This window comes from Lepidochelys olivacea (genome assembly GCF_965140295.1).
Source record: "Lepidochelys olivacea isolate rLepOli2 genome assembly, chromosome: 4".
Taxonomy (NCBI): Eukaryota; Metazoa; Chordata; order Testudines; family Cheloniidae; genus Lepidochelys; species Lepidochelys olivacea.
Window position 1 is genome coordinate 40,992,065 of NC_140414.1, and position 20,997 is coordinate 41,013,061.

General features: G+C 39.8%; 1 protein-coding gene and 1 pseudogene across 5 annotated transcripts in view; one reads left to right on the forward strand and one right to left on the reverse strand.

Annotated features, from left to right (window-relative positions):
• LARP7 (La ribonucleoprotein 7, transcriptional regulator) overlaps positions 1-4,041 on the forward strand; it is a 36,188-nt gene extending 32,147 nt beyond the window's left edge. For all 4 annotated transcript variants that reach the window (XM_084626673.1, XM_084626672.1, XM_084626674.1 and 1 more), the window contains one exon: positions 3,632-4,041. In XM_084626673.1, the coding sequence (XP_084482799.1) occupies positions 3,632-3,712 (81 nt within the window). In that variant the 3' untranslated portion in view covers positions 3,713-4,041. The remainder of the gene's footprint in view (positions 1-3,631) is intronic.
• Positions 4,042-5,304: 1,263 nt separating this feature from the next.
• LOC311519194 (NADH dehydrogenase [ubiquinone] iron-sulfur protein 3, mitochondrial pseudogene) lies at positions 5,305-6,417 on the reverse strand (annotated as a pseudogene). The gene has a single exon. The product of its transcript is annotated as an NADH dehydrogenase [ubiquinone] iron-sulfur protein 3, mitochondrial pseudogene (transcript).
• Positions 6,418-20,997: the final 14,580 nt, after the last annotated feature.

Sequence of the window (20,997 nt, forward strand, 5' to 3'; positions counted from 1 at the left end):
GTCTCTAAGGTGCCACAAGTACTCCTTTTCTTGTTGGAAGACAGGATACTGGGCTAGATGGCCGTTCTTATGTTCTTAGCATTAAAGGGATTTAAAATCCTATTTCTTTTGTAATTTACACATACAAAATTACTCTTTGAAGATGTTTCTAAAGCACTTTAAAGATAAGTGTTAATCGTGAATCTTATATACAAATACATGCACTTTATATAGTCTGCATAGGATCATAATTCTAGTTGGAAACTCATCTATCATAAAATCAAAATTATCTTCCAATTATATGAATGAATCTGAGGGTGACAGGTTGAATACTTAGAGTAACAGCCGTGTTAGTCTGTATTTGCAAAAAGAAAAGGAGTACTTCCGATGAAGTGAGCTGTAGCTCACGAAAGCTTATGCTCAAATAAATTGGTTAGTCTCCAAGGTGCCACAAGTACTCCTTTTCTTTTTACATTGAATACTGAAGGTCAGGATATATTAACAAGAGTATTTGTCAGACTTACCTGGTACTTGGCTCTTCTCTAAAGAATTATGCAGTGTTCTTGTTCGCTCTACGCTCCAGCTTAGGCTCTGCCTACATTACATAAATTTGCCCCAGTGTAATGTTTGAGCACTGATGTAAAGTGGGGCTTACAAAGCACTACCATCAATTCAGAACAGGGCTGTGTGCTCATGTGGTTTCTACTGCAGTACAAGCATTTGGTGCAAGCACAACAGTGTGAACATGCACAATTGTTTAGTTTAACAATTTTATATTCATATAAGCAATATAGGTGCAACTTTAAATATAGGTAAAGGCTTTACAGTGGTGCCCCAAAGTTATCTGCATTGGTGTAAGCCCTGCTCTACATATGTGCAGTGTATCTACATTAGGGAGTTAGGCTAGGATAACTGCATCAGTGTCGTTAAAGTGGTGCAAGTTTCCCTAGTATAGGCTGGGTTTTATTCACAAGAACCTCTGTCTTCTTACACACTTGCTACCTAGACTTGAAAGAAATTGAGGTACTTTTGTCTGTTCCTTGTTTCTTTGCATTTTCTCTGCTTCCTTTACTATAGTTCATCCCACGTATCTGCTATGACATGACATCTGGATTGTGTTCTGGAGGATAGTGAGGGTGCCATGGAGTGAGTTTATACTTCTGCTGTTGCAGTACACAGGGCCTATCTACATACAGACTTGCACAGATTTAGTTAAATCAGTGCATGCCCGAGTATGGATACTAAATGGCATATATCAATTTTGACTCAATATCCTCCAGAACACAAGCAAGATGTCATGTTTGTGTGGACAAGACTGCAGTTTTTTAAAGTTGGTGATTTGAGATAATTGATAAGATTCTGTGTCTTGGGGTGAATCTCAGCAGAACTTGTCATCTGTCTTTTGCAGATTTATTAAGGCCCTAAATGTGTACAGTGTATATATGTAAAATTACTTTTTTTTTAAAAAAAAAGTACATTTCTTGAGGGGAAAAAAAAAAGTTTCATAGATGTGAGTCACCATGGATCCAGTGATGGCAGAAATTTCCTGAAATCCTCACTTTTGTTTAAAATAAACAGACTTTTAGGTGTCCCATTTAATTTCTTCAGAATGGGGACAAAAAAATCTGAATCTGCAAGTTGTTAACTTAACTAGTAGTGCAGTTTGCTTCCCACAAGGGTAACACATGAATATTTTTGCATTTCATACTACCTTGGACTGAGAGCTTTTCCCAGCTATTGTTCTTAATCTCCAAGGAGTGAGGTGAAGTTTGCTGTTGAGTTATGTAGTGTGTGCTGTGATAAGAATAAAGGGAGAGGGGTTGAAAGTATATGAGTAGAAATGGAAGAAAATTTGCAGCTCACATGTTAATTGTGGTTTGAAAAACTGAAGACCTCTCTTGGACTGGCATAATATTTTGAGCCTGTGTTGAAGAAGAAAGAGGGCCCTCTGGTCAGCAGCTGGACAGTGGGTGATAGAATTGCTTTTGTAGTGGGAGAGTTCCCTGTGGCAAAACAATATCCAATATTTATTATTATTATTTATTTTATTTTTAAGATTCCAAGTTGTCCCAGTGTCTTCATGGTGAGGTCTGTGTGCTGCTGTGCAAGAGACTTGGTGTTGATTTCCTGGCTAGGCTATCGAGGGCTGGGAGTGCGGAGGATATAGCATGCTCAATCTGTAGGGGAGCCACTGCCTCACATTCATTACTCTGCACCAACTCTTGTGGCTCAGCTACCAATGAGGGTAGAGCTCCAACAATGGCGCTGTCTATCCTCCCTCTGCAAAGGTGGTAAGATAAGTTACCATGACAGAGAGTCTCAAGGTTAGGGGAAAGGTGCAAGGCCCTTTGGTCAATGATGCAAATAGTTGTTAGGCAGGTTCTGTTAATGCCAGTTAAAATGGGACTCCTTCCCTGGGAATGTTTGGGGTGGTTTTTTTTTGTTTTTGTTTGTTTTTTGTTTTTGTTATACTATATATAATGTAATATCCTTTTTAAAATTATACAGGCAGCCTTGGATTTTGAGGTTTGTTTGATTCACTGTTTTTAAAAGCTATAAATGCTTTATTTCTAAAATGTACAATCATGTCACATTCAAGGGTTGAGAGAAATTGTCAGTAATACCACAATTTAACATTTATAATTTCAGGTTTCAGAATAGCAGCTGTGTTAGTCTGTATTTGCAAAAGAAAAGGATTACTTGTGGCACCTTGGAGACTAACAAATTTATTTGAGCATAAGCTTTCGTGAGCTACAGCTCACTTCATCGGATGCTCACGAAAGCTTATGCTCAAATAAATTTGTTAGCATCTAAGGTGCCACAAGTGCTCTTTTTCATTTATAATTTCATACACCTTACAAATATTAACTAATCCTCAGCCCCTATCTTATCAGGGTACTATCTCCATTTTACAGATAAGGAAACTGAAACACAGAGAGGTCATTGATAGAGCTGGCATTTGAACTCAGGATTCTTCTGCCCAAGCTCATTCCTGTGGCCAGTACTGTTTACATTCAGATGAGTAGTTATCTCAGTCTAGAGGATGGGCCTCCTTCTGCATTTCAGTCTTTTGTCTCTCCAGAAATTGACTCTAGAAAATGACATAGCATTCCTGACAAATTTATTTCTTTAAGGTTTGATCCTGCTATAGTTAAGTAAGTAAGAGTTTGAAGCCTCAAAGAACTAGTCCATTTAAAAATGGCTATGAAGGTCGTGTTTGCGGTCTTTCCTCCCTCTCTCCCTTCCCCCACTTTTGATGGGACACTGGGATGGAATGTTGAAGGAATGTTAGACACTAATCTGTCCAGAGATTAAGGGAAAACTTTGTGCTATTTGTGTACTTTGTGATGCTACTGAGCAAAATAATATCAGGAGCCTCTTCATTTTTGCAAAAAGAAAGGGAGTACTTGTGGCACCTTAGAGACTAACAAATTTATTTGAGCATAAGCTTTCATGAGCTACAGCTCATTTCATCGGATGCAACTATCAGAGAACTATGCTCTGTGCATGTTGGTTCAACTGTTCAAAGATTAGTTATCTTCTGTGAGACCTGCTAGCATGATTATGACTTTGATATAAACCTGTAATCTGAATGCAATTTTTCTTTCACCTTTACTTAAATGTTATGGTTTTTGTTTTTGTTTTTTTGTAGCTGATTGCCAAAGCTGAAAGAATGAGACTTGCAAAGACACAAGAGACAAGTAAACACATCCGCTTCTCTGAAGATGACTGACCCAAAATTGATTTTATTCTATAAAAGGATATTTAAAATAGTCACTGGATATTTTAACTAAACCATAAACTGTTCTTATGAAGAAGTCAAAAACAGTCCATTTGCTTCATAATTCTTCAGTGTGCAATTTTATTCCAAATCCCATTTTTAAATATGCTGAGTGTTTGCTGCTCCTGAGCCTGTAGGTAAAGCTTTCTGGGAAAATGTATCGAACAAGGTCTTGCTTTGTTTTACATTTAGTTTTTACTTCTGATGAATTTTTGTATATTGCAGTTTTATAAACTGAATTACAGAAAAGACCAAATAAAACGTTTTAGAAATTGACCATATTAATTTGACTTTTGTTTTAAAAAGGTCAGCAAAGAGTAATGTGAATAATAAAGCTAATTTATGTTAAATAAATTGAGGTCTCTTTTTCCTCCAGAGTTTGATGGAGGAAGCAAAGTAGAAAGATTGAAATTATAGTAAAAACTGGATAATTATATCATCTAAAATCATATTTAAATACTTTAAGGCTGTCAGAATATTGGATTGTCACAGAGATGGTGGGCAGGCTGAAAGGAAACGTACTGAATATGCCAAAAATTAACTTAACACCTCCTTCCTTATAAAGATCTTCTTTGGAACAAGTTTTGCAAGCATATCTGTGAGGAAGGTAAATAAGAAAACATTTACATTTGTTATTTGAGAATTCTAGTTCCATAAGTAATTCCTATTTACAGCTAAAAATTTATATATTGTCCAATTTATGAGTTAAAGATGCAATCTAGTGCACTTAAATATTTCACATTGCATTGTAGGTTGACAGTATGAAATATTTTATAGCATAATTTTATTTCTGCAGCTTGAGCTGTGGGTTTTGGTTTTGGACAGAATAATGGTTAAACGTATGAATGATCAGCCCTACTCCTTTTGAAATTATCTCTCCATTAATGTAAAGAGAAGTTCACACCTTTGTTTGTGCTTTATTGTTGTCTGATTGCAGAGCAAATAAGACACTAACTCGTTGATCTATAAAGTGTGAACACTGCTAGTTGCAATCAGAAGGGTGAACAACTTGTTTTAAAAATAGATATTCCTAAAATATCAGCATAATCTATTTAAATAAACTAAGCCAGTGAAACGCATTGATTTTCTGTGCCCATAGATTGTGTTGTTGGCAAATTACAGGAGCAGTGTAAGTGTTTGTACTAGCCACACACACTGTGCTGGTGATATCAGTATATTTCTACTGTATGTAGCAATGATAGTTCACGGTGCAACACCAAGCCACCCAATTCTGCCATTATTGACAGCCAGTGTTACACAGCCATGGATAAGAAGGAACCCAATAAGAGAAGAGCATGGGGAAAACAGTGGAAAAGGAGGTGACATTAGATAATACAGAATTTACCAATCGCGGGGTTTCAGAGAGGAATGAAGCAGAGCAATAGAAGCAAGGAAAGTTTCCTGAACATAGAACGCCACAATTTGCTTTTTCATTGCATGCTTCCTGTGGCATCCTCTAATGTGGCATACTTGCTCCAGGAGCAGTGCTGGCCTGGTAGGCTCAGGCAACTGTGTTTTTGTTTGTTTGGTTTTTTTCCCTCAAGTCAGGTTTTATTCATATAAATATTAAGGTAGAACAGGAGGGTCAGTGCCACAGAGGAAGTTCCCAGTATCCTCTCGGTCCTGCTGCTATTTTGCATCTCCTTTCTTGTCTCCTGCTTCTAGTTTCAGGGTCTCTGGAGCTGTGCGATAGGCAGGAAATGTCTCCCAGGGACTATTCAGATCGAATTTGCAGAACTCCTGAACCAGCTCCACAGGCTCTGCCACCACCCGTTTCACCTCATCATCGTACCATACCTCTACATATCAGGAGAGTGGAAAGTCCTTCTGAAATGGGTGGCCCTGAAACCTGTAGTCTGTTAGGATTCGCCTCAGGTCAGGGTGGTTGGCAAAGAAGACTCCATACATGTCCCAAACCTCACTTTCTTTCATACCAGTTTGCTGCCTGGTGCACTGACACTGCTGAATCAGCAGGAGTCGGCTCATCTGTGTACGTCTTCACACTGATCTGAGAATTGAAGCGCAGAGACAGGAGATTATAAACAATCTTAAAACAATATTGTCAGATTGGGACATCAATAGCAGTCAAATCAGCCAGGGATTTAAATTGGGCATTGGTGTGATCGTGAAGAAAAGTCAGAATTGGAACAACCCCATCAGGAGGGATAAATATCTCCAATTCATTGGAACAGGTCACCTGGTCTTGCTGGATATACTTGGGCAGAATTTCAGCCACATACTCCAAAAGCACATAGCTGGTTCTGGGCCATTTCATCCTTTGGTCGAACAGTGGGATGGGTCTCTGTTGTGGAGCTCCTTTCAAAACGAGCTTGCAACAGCACTGCAGGGCATGCAGCAGTTCTAAGGCCAGCCCCAGCACTGCTGCCAACATCCTGCCCCCCGGGCAGCGAGCCGGGGACACAGACAGACAAGTCATTGGCACAAGCTTCTGTCCTTTGCTCCCACACCATTCAGCTCAGCCACAAGAGTGAGTACATGCCTCAGAGCCAGCGTGGATGTGGCCACACCCCAAGCAGTATTTAGAGATAGCTATCTGGGGAATAAGTGGGGAGAGTGGAGAGGGAGCAAAAATTAGGAGATCAAAAAAGATTTAAATTAGTTACCAAAAATATGCAGGAAAAATACAAGATAAGTGAAAAATTGAGACTAGAGAGAGAAAAGGGACAGAGAGAAGAGAACATTACTAGTGGTTCGAAGCTATTGCACAGGGGAATATAAGGAGATGTGCTAAGAACCACTGTGTTTTAAATCCTCCTCACACAAAATCAGATCAGCCTCTGAGTTTCACCAATATTCAGAAGTTCTCTTATTTGCAGCTTTCAGACTATTAAAAATCCTAACAAACATATAAAATGTTTAATTTTCTGCCTGGTAACACATTTCATTCTAAAGCAGGGATATTCTTTCCTTTCACACAACCTTCCATGTCGGGGATCAGCAACCTTTCAGAAGTAGTGTGCCGTCTTCATTTATTCACTCTAATTTAAGGTTTCGTATGCCAGTAATACATTTTAATGTTTTTAGAAGGTCTCTTTCTTTACGTCTATAATATGTAACTAAACTATTGTTGTATGTAAAGTAAATAAGGTTTTTAAAATGTTAAGAAGCCTCATTTAAAATTAAATTAAAATGCAGAGCCCCCGGACCGGTGGCCAGGACCCGGGCAGTGTGAGTGCCACTGAAAATCAGTTCACGTGCCGCCTTTGGCACACGTGCCATAGGTTGCCTACCCCTGTTCCATGTTTTGCACAAGGCTGAAATGGCGATGGTCTGTAAAATAAATCATGTACCCATCTTTAGTGCCACTGATTTTTTTATTTTTTTTTACAAGTGGAACCTTCCCTACCCCTTAGTTCCTCTACATTTTTACATTAGACCAAGTGCTTAAACAAGGAGTAGTGTTTTTTCATTTTCTTTATTTAGAGTCCTGCTTATGTATATCATATGCCTTTGTTGAGCTCCTAGCCCCATTGAAATCAATGTCAAGACTCCCATTGACATTGACTTCAGTGAGGGGTGGGGGTGGTGTCAGGATTCCATCACATGCTCTTTTTCTGAAGAAATCAACAGGAATTTTGCCACTGACTACAAATGGACCAGGGCTCATATGCACAGACCAAGTGTGAGCCACCTGCTCTTCCATGGGAAGAGTGGATGTAAGTTTGTCAGAATGGCTTACATATTTTTTTAAGATTAAATTTTATAATAGTTGCTCCATTTGTTCTTGTGCCTTGCCATTTCAATAAGAGGATTCTGTCAGAGATATATTTAGCAAGACTATCCCAAAACAAAGATGTAGCCCTCCTTTCACCTTTTTGTCTTACCAGGGAGTGTACTGTCTAACTCCTATCCTACCCAAGGTTGTTTTGTTTTTTTTGGTGGAGACTAATACCATCTAGATAGAACTTCCGTGTTCTCACACAATGCCTTTTATTATTTAGAATAATTTGTTCATGGTTCAGCCACACATGGGGCAACTCTAAATTGTGGGGTTGGGTGTTTTCGTTTGGGTTTTTTGGAGCTAAAAAACACTGCCAGTCCATTTTTCAAAAATAATACAACTTGACTCAGAAAAAGAGAAGTCCCTGATGCTTCATGCTGCAAAGTAATCCTTGATCTTTGGTTATTTAACATTTTGTTGAGTCCCCCATCTCCTAGAGTATCTGCTTTTTAGAAGAACATAGTTATTCCGTGTTGTGCCTGGAGCAAAATCTTTAATGGAAACAGCTCTTCTTAGTTCATGACCTCAGTAGGCTTAGGAACCTCTTTCCTTTTACGTGATCTTTACAAGGCAGAAATAGGACAGTAAGGGCATGTCTACACTAAATCATCCACCAAGCGCTCTCCCGTTGACTCCAGTACTCCACCGGAGCGAGAAGCATAGGCGGAGTCGATGGGGGAGTGTCAGCAGTCGACCTAGCAGAGTGAAAACTCTGCGGTAAGTAGATCTAAGTATGTCAACTTCAGCTACGTTATTCACATAGCTGAAGTTGCGTAACTTAGATCAACAACCCCCCCAGTGTAGACCAGGCCTACGTATGAGTTAACTGAGGCCACTAAGCACTATCAAAATACAAATGTTGTTAATCACTTGGTTCTTTACTCAGAAAGAATTAAAGGATGGTAAAAATACAAGTTATTCAACTATGAAACAAGTGGATAGTCTTGAATTAAGAGCTTGGATCTTGGAGTCTCTGATGCCTTATGGAGGATTTCTTACAAGCCATCTTCTCTAGGTACCAATCCCTTTCAGACAGTTCAGATTCAACAGACTTCAGCATGGAGGTGGGTTTTCCAGCTACACCATTTGCGGCTGGGGAGCATCCTTTTTCGGAAGGCTTCCCTGTGTCCGGAGCTGTTCAGACCTCCCACGTCAGGACTCCTAGGCACTGTCTGGAAATGCTTTGGGGGCATAGTGGAAAAGGTCCTGCACGCAAAGCAATTCTTTGAGTAGCCTTCTCCCTAACAAAGATGGTTAATCATGTTTATTAAAGTAGTGCCTGGAGAATAACCAAGATTAGGGCCCCATTGTGCTGGACGCTGCACAAACAGAGCAATAGGTGGTCCCTTCCTCAAAGAGTTCACATTCTAAATAGACAATATAGTCAAAATATAGGAAAAGGGGTAGAACAGGCAAAGCAGAGCACCCAGTGTGATGGCAACAAACAGCATGTTCGTTTTGCAGTTTCTTGGTGGGATGGGGAGGTATGTGGAGTAAGGCTGAGGTTAAGAGACTGGAAGGGGTTGTTAGAGCAAACAGCTAATCAGCAGAGGGGAAATTCCAGTCAAAACTAGAAAATACTATCCATGTCTGTTGGTCTCTGCATAAACTGCTTCTGCAGCTGCTCTGCTGGCCTCAGTCTCTGGTTGGGGCCTTTGAGCAGTTTCTTTCCCCTCTGGTCACATGGCAGGGGGACAGGAGGCACCACGTGGGTGCTAGTGGTCCTAGAGGTGGGGTGCACTCAAGCCTATCTGAGGCAGGAAATTTAGGAGAGGAACCACAGCTTCTTTGTCAAATCTGCCGTTAAGGTTCAGATTTGAAAAACCCTATGAGCTGAATAAGTTTTTCAAAAACGCACTCCTGACTTATGCTAAGTAAACCTAATATTTGCTCTTGTGGATTAAGGTCAGGGCTCTGAAGGGAGGCAGTCTTGTCATATTTAGTCCTTCAGACACCTATTGATTTGTTTAAATTCCTTCTCTTACACTTGAGAGACTAACCAATTTATTTGAGCATAAGCTTTCATGAGCTAGCTTATGCTCAAATAAATTGGTTAGTCTCTAAGGTGCCACAAGTACTCCTTTTCTTTTTGCGAATACAGACTAACACGGCTGTTACTCTGAAACTTCTCTTACACTGATATTTTAATTCATTATCCTCTTGAGTTCATGACAAAGCAGTGGTTTTCCAGAAGAATTCCATATTGCACAAGTAAGCTACTCAGCTACAGCTTTTTGAGTTTGCCCAACATTGTTTCCAAAAACAGAGCTCCAAAACATCAGTGGATCTCTCCTGTACTTCATAGTTATTAACTGCCATTCACTTATTCATGCCTGCTGTTCTTGAACAGACTGCATACGTATACCTTCACAGTGAATGTTTCACAGTCTGGTCCTTATCAGACAGAAACGTGTGACAGTTTCCAACCTCTATTTTAAGTGAGTTTAACAAATGCTCATATTTAACTTTTATGTAGTGGTTTCAAGCAATCATTGAACAGATTTTGTTCCTAAATATGAATTCATATGGTATTGGCTCATTTGTTATTTTTAATTTGTAAGCAAAGAGCCCTGATGAGGCAGAGCTGAAGCAGTGGGGCCTGCATGTTCTCTAGTAGGCAGCAGAGGCTCTTCATGTGCACACTTCATGTCTTTTGTCGGATTTTCTCTCTCACATTGTTCCTACTCTTAATGGTGTATCAAAGGTTTTTTATCTTCAATTTTTTCTACCTCACGAATGTTCATTTTATAGTTTCTGTTTTTATCTTGTTCTTTATTACTGTATGTACCTTCTGGAGCAATCATGGAATCTTAAAATTCCACCTCTTCCGTATGGGATTTCCATTGAATAACACTGAGTTTCTGTAAAAAGACTTCCTTGTGTGGAAAATGTGTACTTTGCAGTGAAAGAACACTCTAAATCATTAGTTGTTTCCTGAGTGTGTATTCAGCATCCCCAAGGACTATTTCACTGTCTTTATTATCTCTACTTAGTTCTTTTGCTTTTACTATCTTAATGTTGTTTTTCCCATGAATGCCACCTATTGCCACAGTGTTTTATCTTGCAGAGCTAACATCAGTGTTTATGAGTTGTGGTTACAAATTGCATCAGTTACACTAATTTTTAAGAACACACTATGTAGCCAGCTTAAATTGGAATTTAAACTGGTTCTTGAAGGTTGCTAAATAAACTAATCACATTCTCACAGGCTGTCTCCTAAAGCAAATTAAAATATTATCACTATGACTGAAGTCCAGGGGAGTTTGCCCACATAGGAACTGGAGGATTTAGGTCTATATTCTGATCAGTTATTTGTATCACTAGTGCCCAGTGGCCCCAACCAGGATTGGAGCCCATTGTGATGCACCCAGTACAAACACATAGTTAAGTCCCTTTCCCAAAGAACTGACAATGAGTTTAATTTAACTTTCCTGTGAATGTTCCCCACACCCTCACTTCTCCATACAACACATAAATAACGTTATTTTTTCTAATATTAAAAATGTTGCTAAAGTTCTATGAGCATCTCTTCTTGCTACAAACGGTGATGTCCAGCATAACAAAATCTGACTTTATTTAAACTGATCAAGGTCAATAACACTAGTAACATTTTTTCAGAGGGGGGGAGCTTATTAATCGATTCACTTGACAGCCCTCAGAAATTAATCAAAATTCCAATCTGTCAGGCCACACATCATATCTTTAAACATTAATATAAATGATGCAATGTATTAACGGTGCTCTAAAACTATTATAATTCTGTGTCTGTAGAGAAGGCAGGATTGGGGTCTAAGTCATGTATTGTATCTAGGGATTCGATTCCTAGGTCTGTTATAGCTAAGTGTTCAGTTGGCCCTACTTGTTCTCTATCCCACTGTTTGTCATCTGGAGGTGCTACCCAACTATGTTGATCTCCATCATTGCTGTAGCTGAATGTTTCACAGATGTTTGTTTATCCTTGCAGTACCCCTGTGAGATAGGGAAGTAGTAATATCCCATTTACACATAGGATATTGGGGCACAGAGAATTTAAGTGAACAGCTGTGGCAATACCAGAAAGAGCACCAGATCTTCTGAGTCCCAATCCAGTGCATCCACCACAAGACCATCCTTCCTCTGTATTAATACATATCCACATATAGAATGTAAAATGACAAGCAATTGAATAAAGACAGGGATTTTCTTTCAGCCATGTATAATCTGCTCATTCTCTGTGATAAAATGCAATAAATAAAGAACCCATTAATCACATATAGTCAGACTATTGATCATCTGCACAAAGCAGTTAGACTATGCCCCATAATAAAATTGTATATTTAATTTTAATACCGTTCTACAGAACTTTGAATACTTTGGTAAATTACCTGAATTTTTATGAATGCTTTGATATGTCCCCAATTTGCCAATATAATGTAGCTAGAGGCACAATATTTAAATATCTGTAAAACTGGTGATATATAGTGGTAAAGCAATTCAGCAAAAATGCAGTGGGGTTAGTCAGTCAAATATCACAAACTCCTTTTCTCAGAGTCGTATTTTAGTCACAGAAATAAGTTAAAAATCTCAAAATGTAACACAATATTCCCCAATTTGAGGGATCTTAACTCAGACCTGTGGCTCTGGGTTCAGAAGGCCAAACAGTTGCTGACTTCCTCTTCTTCATGCAGCTGCTTCTGTGGCCGCTTCCTGGAGCACCTTTGTGAGCCTGAATTCCTTTTAATGCCTCATTTGCCTGGCACAGTGCAGGGATTCTACACCCTACTACAGACCTGGAATCAGGAACTCCAGAGCTTTAATCTCAGGTCTGAGGAAAAAATGCCCCTTTGTGACTTTGAGCAAGTCATTTAGGGCTTAATCTGGCTGCTACGCCTCTTGATTTCAATAGGAGCAGGATCAAACCCTTAAGCTCTTGATTTCTCCATCTGTAAAATAGGGGTGATATTGCAGAGGAATTTGTGAGGATCAGTCAGATGGTGTTCGCTTGGAAAAAGGATCACTAATCAAATAAGGGAGTTAAAAATCTGCAAGTAAGATCAGCACAGAAAGTGATTTTTTTAAAGGTCCTATTGATTGTATCTAAAGTTCTCTATAAGCAACAGTCCATTGTACAAGCCAGCAAAGCCATTTGATTTGTAACAATTGCCAATTTATTATATAAGAGTGCTGCTTTGTTACCTCTCTCTAGGATTGTTCTGGATTTGTACTATGTTCCTAACAATCCTGTTACATCCAGATACTCCTTTTTTGGACATTTGTTTTTGGCATGTGTTGGAGGATGTCTTAAATGCAAGCACACACACAGTTTTTATTTCTATATTATAAATATATTGGCATATACTTTAGGAATGCATGGAGGACAAATGGTTAGAACTATTAAGTTCTCCCTGTGCTCTGTGAAACTAATCATGTCACTACATCCTTTGTGTTACATTCTGAGTAACTGAATGATGTACATGTAAATTATCTGTATTATCATTCATTCACCAGGAAACTACAAACACACTACATTATTTATTACTTTGGTTTTGCATAAAGTAGCCATAACTAATCATGGCCAATTGCGCAGCACAAATTGTTGATGTATATCAGATACTGCTTGAACATATCAGAAAACTAATAATATAAATCTTTTAAGTGAATCCCAGTCCTCAAAGGGTCTCTGTTTAATGAAGCTGTAAGTGGAACAGAAGTACAAAGTTGCAGATGTCTGACCATCTCAAAATGCAGTGATTGCTATTATTAGTAGGGCTACAGTACTGTATTGTAGATGGTGCCATGGTACATGGACACTTTGAATTTAACAAAGGTATGTTGTCAAAGTGCCTGTCTGTTCTTTGGGGAGTATTTGGCAACTCATAGATTTTTTTTGTTAGTTTACAAGCAGAACCAACCCTACTTTCTTATTCACTCAGCTTCTAATCTGCTGGAATCAATATTGATTTGAGTACTTAGTATGCATATCTATTATCCAAACAACTAAGAACACAAGAGAAAATGAAGGCAGCATAATATTAGAGCACTTTGCTTGCTGTTACTAAGGTAACCAGTTCCCAGGTATACACGTGTTCAGTCACATCTACAGTTTTACTGCAGCTGTGGCTTTTTGAGAAGCAAAGTGCAAAGGGGGTGGGAGAAAGGTAAAGGAAAGAGGGAGGAAAACAACCCAAACACTTGAAAATGAATGACCATTCTGTGAGCAATAGTGGCTTGCTTACCAATTAAATGGAGTTCTTGTTTGGGATTTGGGTGACAGTGCTCTGATGTGTGTGCTGGTCAGTTGTAGAGGGCTGCCAGAAATGCAATTGAATTGTTAGAAAAGATTTTTAAGTGGATAATTTTCTCATGCTTGGTGATGTTGATTTTGTGCAAAGGACGAGAGTTGGAATGATGAGGTTACATTTGTCTGGCATCTGTTGAGTCCATCCAGCTTGGGGTGATTTTATTCATGCCCATTTAACTTCCTTTATTTCCACCTACCCTTCTGCAGAGATGGGCCAGACATTAGTGCTGGGGTGGGTCTGTGGCTGGTTCACTGGGCCCTATTTCTGACTTTTAAGCATTGGTAGAGTTTTATATACAGCATCCATTTGGTGATGGGCACATCACGTTTATTTATATGGGCCAGGATCTTCCAAAGTAACTAATAATTTCAGATTACCAACTAGAGACATCTAAAAGGGGTCTGATTTTCAGAGGGCAGAATTTTCTGAAAATTGGGCCCCTTTAAAGGTGTCTGAAGTTGAACACTCAGAATTGAGGCATCCCAAATCACTGGTCATTTTGGAAACATTGGCCATAATGTATAAATACATTGCTTGCATAAAATTATCTACAACCTCTCATTAATGACTCAGCATTTCCAATGTTAATCTAAAGTAATAAATAGGGGCAAAACCTGACTCCCACTTCCATGGCCATAGAGAGCCCCTATGCAATGGAACAAGTTTGGTTCCATGCAACACAGGAGTTAGGAGGTGGGAGGGAGTCTGTTCAGAGTGTCCGTAACACATGCACACTATGGAGCTCAGTTCTATAGGGGCTTTGTGCACTTCCACATGCTGTAGGGTTTGGGAGTGGGGCAGAGATGATTCAGAAAGGAGAAAGGCCATGGGCAGGGATCAACTGCTATACAGATCCACTTAGCTTTGCAGAGGTGCAAAAACTTCTGCTAAAACTTTGAGTCTGTGTAATGGCTGTGGAGCAGACAAAGAAGGATCTCCAATAGATGTCTTTAGCCAGTAGAGGGCAAAACCGCTATATAATTCTCCTCCTGAAAAGGTGACATGCAAAGTTATATTTTGAGGTAGGCACCGGTTTCTGTGTTTAATGCCCTAACTAACCTGACTAGGCAGGCCATTCTATATGTAACTTAGAGCAAAAAAATCTGTGAAAATCCACTGCCAGTCTAGTAGTTTTAGAGATCCCCCAAGTACATCATTGTCAGGAATCCTAGATACCAGAAGTCTGCTACATTTGCTGACTCATCTGGTGTCTGTGATCTGTCAGAATGATGTATTCTGGGGCTTCTGTAGTGAATACAGGAGAACAGATTTTTACAAGGAGAAAAAATACATTGTATAAACATTAATCAAAACTCATGTTTGTGCTGAATGCCCCCATGATTCCCCCTGGACTATCAGAAGAGAAATCTGGGCTTAACTCAACACTGATTTTTTCACTGCAGTTCACCTTCATTCAACTCTGAACACCCAAACACATAAGCAGCTGTACATACTTGGTGTAAGCTACTGGACGTATACAAAGCTGCAGCATGGTCAACGCTAAAGGATGCTTCTCTACACAAACCGGACACCGGTTCTGGGAGTTTCATCCTATTGAAACTTTAAACTGAGCGTCATCCTATCTCAAAGCAGCAGGTCTACCATTTGGGGGGAAAAAGACGAAGGGCACTAGTAACAACTACAGTGATATATAGGATGTATATTATGTACATTCTTCACTTTTACTCTCCTACTATGAGAGGGCAAAGCTATTACAAAAGCATGGAATTCTCTGAATCCTTACCTCTGCTGGGAGAGTGTATTGTTGTTCCCCTCTTTCCATCGGTAGTATGTGTCTTTCCTCTATATAATACATAAGATCAACAGGGTGCATACCCATTTGCCTAACTAGTTGCTACGTTTTGCTGTTTGTTCACCTTGGCAGACCTTCCCGTTTGTTTCTCTTCTCCTTTCCTGCTGCACTCTTATGTGGTTACAGTAGGAAGAGTGATTGTGTAAAACAGGGGTCTCAAACTCAATTTACCTTAGGGCCAGCACCAGTCCTCAAATCCTCCCAGCAGGCTAATAATCTCACTGAAGATGGTGTTCAGAAAAGAAAACATTTATATTGTATTTTTATTTTGAATTTCTTAGAAATAATAAAATTGTCATATGACTTTATACAATTCTTCGCCTGCCAGAGAGTTTTTAGTGTTTGCCAGACACCTGGGAGTGCTTCAGCTCTGTCAGTTTGTTGATGTTTGGCCTCAGTGACTGAGCAGTTGAAACCTTCAGGATTGCAACAAGGTGCACCTCAGACAGGTGTGTTCGGTATTTTGACTTGTTTATATTCATTGTGGAAAAAAGTGATGCTGCCTCCATGGCTGACTCTGCCCAGCGACTAGTGATGGTATCTCTGTCCCTCTCCCCCAGCCAATGGGAGCTGCAGGGGAGGGGGGGCAGTGCCTGCAACAGACATTGCTGGCAGCATGGCTGCATGTGTGTCTCTTCTGTGGGCCGCAGTTGGGAGGTTCTTGGGCCACAGATGGCCCACAGGCCGGAACTTTGAGACCCCTGGTGTAAAACATCACTCTCTTACTAAGTATGTCTCAAGGACACAGAAGGAGCAGATATATCTGGTTACTTCTCTGAGAGCCTGCTTGCCTTACAAAACAAGTTAGTAACTCCAATGGATGTCTTGCACGGGTTTGCCCTAAAATAAGACTTTACTATTGTTGGAAGCACTGAGGTGGTACAGCTCTGGAAGAATAAACTTGATTTTATTCCTCTTTATGTACCATCAAGAAAATAGCAGTTATGTTGCTACCAAAGAATCATTTAATTTGTTACTAAGGCTTTTTCATCAGATCCCCAATTGTATTTTTTTCCAGGTTGACTGGTCCAGGCCAAGTGTTCCAGTATTTCCCTAGTGGGAAATTTCCTTTTGGATGTCATCTCAAGTGGAGATTGTATGAAATAAGGCTTATAGCAGGTGTTTTTATCTCAGTATAATTTAAGGTCTGATCCTATGAAGTGCTAAGGACTCTAAACTCCTTGAAGGGTTGGACTCATAGGCTCAGTCCTGACAGGCAAAACGGGTGTGTATTTCAATCACGTTAACTGAGCTAGCTTAACACAGCTGGAAATCTCTATCCAGATGCAAACTAACAAATTGGAAACCATATTAGTTGGCCGTGTTATAAGCTATGTCTACACTGCATACCACTGGTGTCAGTATGTAAGGTACGTGTAGCTACGTGCTGCAGTGAAAGGCTCTGGCAGGGGGAAGGCAGAGGGGAAAGGCTCCGGCAGCTCCTCCCTGCCCAACTTTTCCCCCTATCAGAGTCTTTACCTGTGTCAAGGAAAGGCTCGAGCAGCAGGCAGCTGTCAGAGCCTTTCCCTGCTGCTAGAACCTTTCCCTGTGGTGGAAAAAGACTCTGGTAGCAGGGAGGTAGTGAGACACTACACTGCTCCAACTAGCCGTGTAGATGGGAAGGCACGGCTTGGGTGTGTAGAGAGCTGTGTAGGATCATACCCTAAGTGTGTTTTTACTTGCCTCAGCAGTGCCTGTCTTCACTGCTATTTGTACCTAGGCTGGGGTGTGTGCAGTGTATGTACTTTACATGCCACCATGAGGCATATGCAGTGTAGACATACCCTTAATCTAGGCTAGAATATGGTCAGTTAATATGGCTTCAAATGTGCCAGCCTACATCTTGAGGCTTTTCATTCCTGTTAAGCTAACTTGATTCATCTAGCATAGTGGCTAAGGCTTAAATCCAATTATCTCCAATCTGTATAATATGTCAAAATATTAATATTACAAATCAGGATTGAATGTTCTTAAAATTATGACTGGCAATGCAAAATGCATACTTTACTTTTGAAATTGTTTTTAAAAGCTTCCCTTTTAATCCTCAAATCCTCTACTGTTGTTCAAGCAGGATGCCCTCAACTGAAACACTAAATGGGATGTTCGATAATTTATTCCCATTTATCCTCCAATATCTATACATCTAAGCAACACTTCTGAAATTTCTTCTCTTATAGAGGGATTTCACCTCTCTAGCTGGTAATGTCAGACACAGAAGAAGTAAATCATCTCTAGGGCCTGGGACAGTGAACACTGTGTACAAACTAGTCAAATTTTATGGATTTTCCAATTGATTATCGAGCGTTTTGATCCTATAGGGGCTTGTAATCACATGGAAAGCACGTAATTTATAGGCAAAGTGTGTTTTACATCCCCCTCTAGTGGCTGATCCATTAGAGGATAACCGTCTCCTACTACAACCAAGTTTCAGAGTAACAGCCATGTTAGTCTGTATTCGCAAAAAGAAAAGGAGTACTTGTGGCACTTTAGAGACTAACCAATTTATTTGAGCATAAGCTTTCATGAGCTACAGCTCACTTCATCGGATGCATACTGTGGAAAATACAGAAGATGTTTTTATACGCACAGACCATGAAAAAAATGGGTGTTTATTACTACAAAAGGTTTTCTCTCCCCCCACCCCACTCTCCTGCTGGTAATAGCTTATCTAAAGTGATCACTCTCCTTACAATGTGTATGATAATCAAGGTGGGCCATTTCCAGCACAAATCCAGGGTTTAAAAAGAACGTCTGAGGAACAGTGGGGGGGAAAGGAATAAACAAGGGGAAATAGGTTACTTTTTATAATGAATCAACCATTCCCAGCCTCTATTCAAGCCTAAGTTAATTGTATCCAATTTGGAAATTAATTCCAATTCAGCAGTCTCTCATTGAAGTCTGTTTTCAAAGTTTTTTTTGTTGAAGGATAGTCACTTTGAGATCAGAAATCGAGTGACCAGAGAGATTGAAGTGTTCTCTGACTGGTTTATGAATGTTATAATTCTTGACATCTGATTTGTGTCCATTTATTCTTTTACGTAGAGACTGTCCAGTTTGCCCAATGTACATGGCAGAGGGGCATTGCTGGCACATGATGGCATATATCACATTGATAGATGTGCAGGTGAACGAGCCTCTGATAGTGTGGCTGATGTTATTAGGCCCTGTGATGGTGTCCCCTGAATTACCAACAGGAGAGTGGGTTTTGTGGGGCGGGGGAGAGAAAACCTGGATTTGTGCTGGAAATGGCCCACCTTGATTATCATACACATTGTAAGGAGAGTGATCACTTTAGATAAGCTATTACCAGCAGGAGATTGGTGTGAGGGGAGAGAAAACCTTTTGTAGTGATAAACACCCATTTTTTTAATGATCTGTGTGTATAAAAACATCTTCTGTATTTTCCACAGTATGCATCCGATGAAGTGAGCTGTAGCTCATGAAAGCTTATGCTCAAATAAATTGGTTAGTCTCTAAGGTGCCACAAGTACTCCTTTTCTTTTTACTACTACCAAGTAATGGAGTTACTCCTTTAGCTCAAGTGGCAGAGGTCTGTGCTACAGTTTCCAGGTCTAAATTCTGCTGATGACTTGTGGGGGTTTTGTCACAGATGCAGGAAACATCCATGGTTGAAGTTAAAGGGGAGACCTGCTGTTATAATGCAAGTGGAAGTAGCAGATATGGAGAAAGGGGAAAATAAAATAGTTTCCTGCTAGAACATATTTTCTTTTGCTTATTTTCCCTTTCCATTCTTCAATTCTCCTTTCCCCTTTTTTCTTTCCTTGCTTTGGTTACTGTTCTCTTCCTTTCTGCTTCCCAATAGTTGTTTTCCCCTCCTTGTCTTTCCTGTGTCCTTATCTCTTAGCATTTTTCTTCTACCCTTCCCTTCTAATCTACCACTTCTAGTTTTGATTAATTCTCTTTTCCCCCTGCATATTAAGGTTCCTTTCCCCAAAAAACTCCTGCTGTTACTTCCTTATGCTTGAAGTCCTAGGGCTTGATTCTTTACTCCATTACACCGATTTTACTGTGGTATGAAACTAGGGTAATATAGTTTGGCTCTTGGTCCCTGATTCTGATTTTTAAAGTTATGTAGGCATCTAAAGCTGCAGAGAGGCAATCCCAGTAGGTATCCATCATAATCTTTAGACCCCCCTTTGCCCCCGAATCACCGGTGGGAGAGGATGCGACTGCTGTGGCAGGATGGAAATGGCGATTAATTTACATACACAACTTCTAGTGGAGGAAAATATATTCAGCAATTTTACAACTATGAAGTAGGTGTTTGTCACAGTCCCACTTTTTATATGAGGTGGGCCAGTGCTGCATTTGGTAAGGTCTGACTGCACGTGGACAGCGTTTTACTTAAGGCAAGGCCCAAAACCAGACATCATTAGTCTGGTTTGGAGTCAAGCCTCAGAATGTGGCTTTTTTACCAATATTTTTACCAAGTTTTTAACCAATATTTTGGTTGTTGAAGAGACCCTTCATCTATTTCATTTTCTTCTTAATTATGATATTCACCTTTTTAATCTGTGACACTTTGAGCTCAGAACACTTTGAGCTATTTATGACCTCATCAATGGGTGTTAAAGGATCCCATGTAAGAATGACTAATAATTCATACTTGCTCAAAAATGAATGCAGGATAGCTAACCAGTCCATAGTAGGCTTACTGAAAATTCTCACTGGGGACTTGATGTCTGAAATGTACACATACAACTTCCGTAAATATTTCCACATTAGCTGATGCTGGAAGCAGACAGATAAAACACATTTAGATGATGATTTGGCCGTCAGAAGAAAGGCAACAGTATTTTTGGGAAGTGGATTAACTGGTATAGAAGCTGGTAGTAGATTTCTAGAACAATGTTAATGCTGGAAAAAATGTTTTGTTTCTGTCTTCCTACATTCACTCTCCATAGTATGAAACCAGCGTGACAGCTGACAAATTGATGCCAAGCAATGAGGGCATAATACAGGCATCCTGCTATACTTTGGTAAAAGACATCTCTTCTGGTACCAATTATTCCTCTCTGCCAGCACCGGTGACACACAGCCCTCTTTATGATAGAGCACATTTGTTCAGATATAATGGAGATGCAAGAACAAGCCTAACACCGATTCTGTCTAAGCAATCTTACTTCACTTATTCTGCTAATGGGAATCTTCCCAAGATAACAATTGCTTTTCCATCACTCACCTTTCACATTTGTTAAAGAAACACTGATAGGTTCCAAGACACACGTACATTCAGTGCTGCGTGCTGAAAAGTAGATGAAAACACTCCAGTCTTATCGACCTAACTATCTAGATTTTTACTCCACGCTCACCGCCATGGTATCTTCAATCCTGGCTCTCTTAGAAAGATACAAAAGGCATCACCGAAGAGAGTTCTTGA